The sequence below is a fragment of the Apium graveolens genome, chromosome 9 (genome assembly GCF_009905375.1).
Source record: "Apium graveolens cultivar Ventura chromosome 9, ASM990537v1, whole genome shotgun sequence".
In the NCBI taxonomy this organism is placed as follows: domain Eukaryota; kingdom Viridiplantae; phylum Streptophyta; class Magnoliopsida; order Apiales; family Apiaceae; genus Apium; species Apium graveolens.
Window position 1 is genome coordinate 123,238,156 of NC_133655.1, and position 6,570 is coordinate 123,244,725.

At 38.1% G+C, this 6,570-nt stretch overlaps 1 protein-coding gene across 1 annotated transcript; it reads right to left on the reverse strand.

Annotated features, from left to right (window-relative positions):
* Nucleotides 1–1,420: 1,420 nt before the first annotated feature.
* Nucleotides 1,421–6,302, reverse strand: LOC141682469 (phospholipid:diacylglycerol acyltransferase 1-like). The gene is made up of 7 exons (XM_074487166.1): nucleotides 5,826–6,302; nucleotides 4,636–4,858; nucleotides 4,225–4,508; nucleotides 3,586–3,895; nucleotides 2,459–2,718; nucleotides 1,796–2,282; nucleotides 1,421–1,713 (listed from the first exon to the last, which is right to left on the reverse strand). The coding sequence occupies exons 1-6, from the start codon at nucleotides 6,239–6,241 to the stop codon at nucleotides 1,805–1,807; spliced, it is 1,971 nt and encodes a 656-aa protein (XP_074343267.1). The 5' UTR covers nucleotides 6,242–6,302; the 3' UTR covers nucleotides 1,421–1,713; nucleotides 1,796–1,804.
* Nucleotides 6,303–6,570: the final 268 nt, after the last annotated feature.

Below are 6,570 nucleotides of genomic sequence, written 5' to 3' on the forward strand. Positions count from 1 at the left end.
GCGTCGACCTGGACTAAAGGGATACATGCTCAACCGATCTGCTAAGACCCCCCTCTCCCAGGCCAATCAAGCATAGGAGCCCAGGCCCGGGTCTACCCTGCCTCCCGGATCCGGATCTGCCTGCATACCCGGATCCGGATCGGGGCCAAAACCACAGTTAGGGAGGTCTCAGCAGACACATCACATCCCACAACCCGCCAAGGAGGGGTACGTGGGCACGTGACTATGACAGCTATCAACAATCAACACCCCAGACAAGCACGGCGCGTGTCAGAGGCCATTAGGACACTCTGGAGGTGGTCCTCCCATGGACACGTGTAAGCAATCTGCCCAAGTCAGGCGTCCTCCGCTCCCAAGATCCAACGACCCAGATTTAGAGGTAACTACCCCTAAACCCTACCTTGGGGCTATATATACCCCCAAGGCTGAAGGGTTTAGGGGTTGGAAAATAATTTCTCTGGCACTCACACACTCTCACACTCAAAACACACAGCAGCCACCACATATACACATCCACACACAGACACACAGCAGCCCCTAAGATACATAAATATATATATACCTCCATCCTCTCCAAAACCCGTTCTTATTCTTATACCGGAGGTGCCGTGGGAGCAAAACCCCCCTTCCGGTGTTGTTTTGCAGGCGCCCAACCAGCAGCTACACCCCATCCACGCATAGAAGGTCCAGGAACGCCGTCGGACGGAGCCGCCCGCTCACTGGAGTTATCAGTATTCAATAACGATTGGAAACAGTCTTTTAAAATCTGATTGTATTCAATTTAGATTTTAAAAAGTCAATCAAAATTTGGTGGTATTCAATTTAGATTTTAAAAAATCCATCAAAATCTGATAGTATTCAAAAGTCCATGGATTTTCTTTTATTTAAAAAAGTTGTGGATTTTGATGGATTTGCTAGTACATTTTTAATATCTTGAAATCTCTTCAAAATACATGAGATTTTGATGGATTTCTAAAAAACTCCACAAAATCTGCAAGACTCTACAAGATTTTGGATCAACTCCATCAAAATCCACGAAAAATTGAAATCAACGAAAATCTTTTAAAATCCGTAGATTATTAACAATCCTTTAAAATCTGAAATGAATACACCCCCTTAATTGGAGTTTCGTAAAAGTTTGTGAATATGTGTAATTGTTTGTTACAAAAACCAAGGATCATTGGCGAATAAATATACTAGTAACCACATAGCTTACATCAATACCGCAATGTCTGGAGAACAACTATGCCTGCGTGAACTTGCATGCTCAAACTCCCCATAAAGTAAATTAGGGAAAACAGGGTACTAATGCAACTTCGTAGAACATTAGAAATTTTTATACAATATCTTGAATAAAAAATATATGAAATGGCTCACATTGTTCAGAATCCTGCAATTAAAATTAAATGTAAACCAAGGAAAGATGGAATTCCAGTTCTAAATCTGACATAAAAAGAGACTTACTACTGGAAGCATGTATTGCAGCTGCTTGTGAGCAATTAAGTTACAAATCTGCAAATAAGTGTAATCAGGAATGCTGCGAGCATGGTCTATGCCAGGGTTTACAAAAGCAGAGATATCAACATTGAAGAGTCAAGCTCGCACAACAAACAATACAATGGAATGGTTGTAACAATAGTGAGTAGCCAGTATGGTAAATTATGCGCCTGCGATTTTTGACTTGAGAGCTTCTGTAGATAACAATCGGGCCACCTAAAAATTGATTGACATTCATCAGAGACAGTGGTTATGCTGCTAAACAAATTTTGTATTCGTAGGAGATCAAATTACTCACCATCTGCACTTAAAGCCTTAAATTTATTTTGTCTGACCACTTTAAGATGTCTGAGTAAATTTGATCTCCTCCCAGTTCTTCTCCTGTAGCCCCAGCCGCAACTCTTAAAATATCCTCAATTAGGGCGAAGTTTCCCATAATATCCACATGGGCACCACTTTGTGTCCCGCGACCCTCCAGTAAAGTAGCTGGGGGAGCATGATCATACTCCCTAACGTAAGTCTTAATACCAGACGGATTGAATCTAGTTTTTCCACGCCAACCTTTTGCGCACATGTAACCCGCACTCAAAGTTGGCACAGTTTCATCTCCGTCTACAGTATAAACTCCACCTGCCAAACAGCTCTCTGCACAATCTGCTGAACAATCAATTTGAAACGGGATGTGGCATTCTGCTGAATGTGTGAGACCATAGACATATGCTCTTTCAGTTGGGATTCCAACTCCATACATTGTAAATATTTCCATTTCAGGAGCATTTGGCAACCTGTAATTTGAAAACAGAAAGAACATACAGTTAAAGAAATTGGAGCACTGGCAGATATTCAACGTCAGTGCAATGAATTTGAGCCAACTGAGGAAATAAGATCTAATTGTGTTCACCAAAATATAGTTGTATAATAGATGACAACTAGTGCAATAACGAAGAACTATAGTTCTCACTTTGTTTCCAATGGGTTGGACCAATATTTGTGATGATCATATTTTGGATCATCCAAATTGTCAGCTATCCCGTACGAAAAATGAGCACTGCCACGTGCCATCATTTTTGGAGCAACAAACTGAAGCAATTCCACAATTTCATCAGCTGTATAAACTTTGTATTCTGCGACAGCATTTATACCACTGTACCCTATCTCTTGATACTCCGTCCACACATCGCTGCAGCTACTATTTGCAACATTTTTACCCTTTACGGCATCCTACAGACAGCAACTAGTCAGGCTCTGCTGGACAGAAAAATATACATACTGCATGTTTTCATACAAGGTTAAGCTAATAAATTAACTCTAAATTGACGCAGTTCAACTCACAACAAACACAAAAAACAAGAGATAAGTCACACCATATCCATTACTAAAATACTAACTCACAGCTTAATCAAGTACATATTATTGGTCGCTAGTACAGCTTTCATCGAGGCTTAAGAGCAGAAAGTTTTTTTTTGTAATCGAATTTTTCCACCATGCTCTATCCAGTTTGATACTTATTATCTCGGGCATAGACTTCATATATTACTTATGCTTTTTACAGGTCACACAACCTAACACACCAAAGCATATAAATTTATATAAATTATATGGTTAAGTAACCTTTCTTCTTTCAGAGCAAAAAAAAAAGTAACCTTTCTTCCAACTATCAATTTTGTACAGATTGCAGTGTGGACATCAGCCACTAACAGTAAAGAATTAAAAGAGCAAGGGAAGGGAAATGACAATCACTAATTTTTTATCAAACAAATGATTGGAGTGGAACAGTATTTAGGTGTCTGGAAAGATATATCAATCCAGCAAACAGTTTGACCAAAGAAGTTTACTACTTTAAGTCATGTGCAACCAGAATTATTCAAACAAGTGACAGATGGGATTCATCCCAGAAACAATTGACAATATATTGAGTAGCCCCACAGTTAATACTCTTCGTATGCATAATCTCTTCAAAAGTTACTTCTTGAAAAAACTTAATTATGTGCATATGAGATTAGTAACAAATATTGGATGTTTTAAGAAAAAGATATCTTAAAAATTACACCTAGATATAGACAATCTGAAGTGAACCAAAAACTTTACCCTGAAGTCGATCCTCTTAAGCTCTGCAACAGCAATGTTTGCCGCCTCTTGCCCGAATGATATCATCCTTCCATAATTAGCATGGTTTGCTTCCTCACTCTGGTCAGGAGTTTGAGTTTCATTGTTCTGATTTCTTTTGCCAGGATAATAACCTTCCTCGGGAGACCAGTCAAGACCACCCCATATAGTGTCCCCACCTTTTGGTATCATTGACATTGTAGAATCCCAAGTCCGGGTCAACTTCATTACATGTTGCAACATCATTTGAAGACGAAACAAATCCTTATCCAGGATGCCCGGAGCAAGAGCTCTGCAGTTTAATTGAATACACAGGACACTAAGTGACAGACCATTAGGTTAGTGAAAATGATGGAATTCAGTGAGTGTATAAATCTTTATTTAAATTGTGAACAAAAAAATATACCAACAAGACGTCAAAACACACATGACTTCCTTAATACGGAAAGTCGATTATAATTATAAATATTGGATAGCAAAAAAGTTGACTCCTATTTACTAAGAGTCAGAGATATTCTGCTCTCATTTCTAAATTTTGACTTTTAAAATGTTCTTGGGGTGACTTTTTGATAGGAGGTGTCCAGAATCTCAAAACTAATTTCATAGATAAGGTGAAAAAACCTGGCAACAGCAATGTCCCTAACTTCAGCAGAGAAAAGTCCAGGGACAGATTTCGGAACACCTAAAAATGGACCACCAATATTCATTACCGCCTTCAAATGCTTCGCACACCAATTTGGTCCACCACCACCGCCCACTGGAGCTGGTGTCTCAACCCATTTCATAAAATGTAAGAAGTATAAAACACCCATTGAATGGGGGATAATAACTGCTTTCTTCCCACCACTTGTAGCAACCATCAATTCTATATTACTCTTTATCCTGCTCAGAGTTTGGTCCCTCACCTAAAATTAAGTATAGTATTGAGGGAAGGACTCAGGCAGCTTGTAGTGTACATAGTATTAAGTAAAACTGCATCGTAATTAAAGAGGCATTTTTGTGTGATAAACACTAGGAAGTCAAATACTATACCTCCGTATTCTGAAAAGAAAGTCTCCAGTCATATGAAGCCATGTACATGTTTTTTTCCTCATACCCAAGTCGAGCCAAATTATTAATCAGGACAGCCCAGACAAAATATCCAGCAGCAAAGTAGTCTGCAGCCACTAATCCAGTGACAGGCCTAACCCTTACACCAGGAGGATCCAACCCAGTCTCATTATCCAAGGACATGTGGTACATCCAGCATAAAGGTCTGTAAGAAAATACAATATCCATAAGTTCCAGCTAATTAACTCCAGTCTAGATTAGTTTTTTACTCTGGCATCATAAACTTGCAGATGTTACCAAACTCGCAAGTTCAGACACAAACTACATAGAAAATAGAATAGTACTCCTATAAGAGTATTGAAAGTGAACCAACTAGTGAGCTATCCCAACTATAACTTGAAGCCTAAAAAGCCTATAGAACTAAACTTGAATTGTAAACATAAAAGCTAATCCAATGCTGATGTCTAAATTGCTATAATATAAGTTAAAACGTAACGAATAATTCCATTTAAAGCTACTTTTTGTTTCTAAAACAACCAAGTTTATATATGTGATATTCTGTACTTATATTTGGCTGTGCAATAGTTTGAACATTTCCAAACCTGATTCGGCTATTTCACAACACCGCCTGTTTTTCACACCGCATTTCAATTTGCTATAACACATCCAGTAACAAAATCAGCAATCTCATAATACAATAATCCACCTCACCAGTTTCAATAGAAACCTACATAAATTCACTAAAATCCCTAAACTTACGAATTTCAACACAAACTTTACAACAATAAACAAAATATACTTATATACAAAAAGAGCAATGAACCTTGGTATACAATTCTTAGTCTAACAACACTACTATAAGCAGAACATGTAATAATTAATATGTTGTCGATTTGGTACAGTAAATAACAAGTGTTAGTTTTTAAAGTAGATAAATGAGAACTAATATTAAAAAAAAAAATTATCTACTCACATTGATTCAAAGTCATTACACCTTCATCAGGATATTATACTTGAACATTCATATTATTAATTTTTTAAACTACTATTCAAAGTTGGAATCCCGTCAATAAGATAAAAAATATTAAAAACAATCCGCGCATCGCAGGAGTAAAACTAATAAACAATTTAAAGTCACTAATTTATCCGAAATTGGCAAAATGACACGATACCTCTTGTAAACTTCTCCGAAAGTGCCACCCCAAAGGCGCTTCCTAAACAAGCCCTCAGTACATTCTTCACCTTCCCAAAGCTCAAGGCCTCCAGTAACAATTCCAGGCACAAACACAACAGGATGCTTCACTTTCAATCCCTCCTTCAAAACCTTGACACCAGGTGGATCAGGCAAAGGCCCTGTTATCGCTTCCGTGACGAATTGCGGAAACGAAGCAGGCATAGCATTGTAAGAAAACAATAAGAACCACCATAACACACATATGCATCCAACAAGCCAACAACATGTGTCTATACATGACCATTTCTTGTCTTTGCTTTTTCTTTCTGGAAGCTTCGATTTCTTGTCATCTTCCGCATCGGAAGCTTCTGGAGTCTCGGTTTCCGGTGCGTTTTTTCTTCTGATCACCGGCATCGTGATTTGAATCGGTTTGCTCTGTTAAATTCTGATGATTAACATTTTGTGTGTTTTTTATTACAGGATGTGTTTAAGACATGAGTGAGAGGGTTGGTGGGGACAGTGGTGTCGGAATTATGACGTGGCGTCATTTTAACGGTCTGTTTAGCCGGGTCTATCTCTCCTTATTCAATTTCTATCACTCAATATTAATCTAACTATTTAAAATTAATTATTGGGAGTATACGGTGTAATATTTTGGCATTTTTTTATTGGGGACATGTTTTTAGTGTTTTATTACTTTTCGTTTTATAATATGTGGTGGAAAATTATTTGGGAATTTCGTC

Excerpts from the sequence above, each read along its gene's own strand:
- LOC141682469 (XM_074487166.1), bottom strand. The coding sequence starts at position 6,241 with ATGCCGGTGATCAGAAGAAAAAACGCACCGGAAACCGAGACTCCAGAA. Across the intron at positions 3,896-4,224 it reads AGGGACATTGCTGTTGCCAG|AGCTCTTGCTCCGGGCATCC; the intron begins GTTTTTTCACCT and ends ATTAAACTGCAG. Across the intron at positions 2,283-2,458 it reads TCCAACCCATTGGAAACAAA|GTTGCCAAATGCTCCTGAAA; the intron begins GTGAGAACTATA and ends TTCAAATTACAG.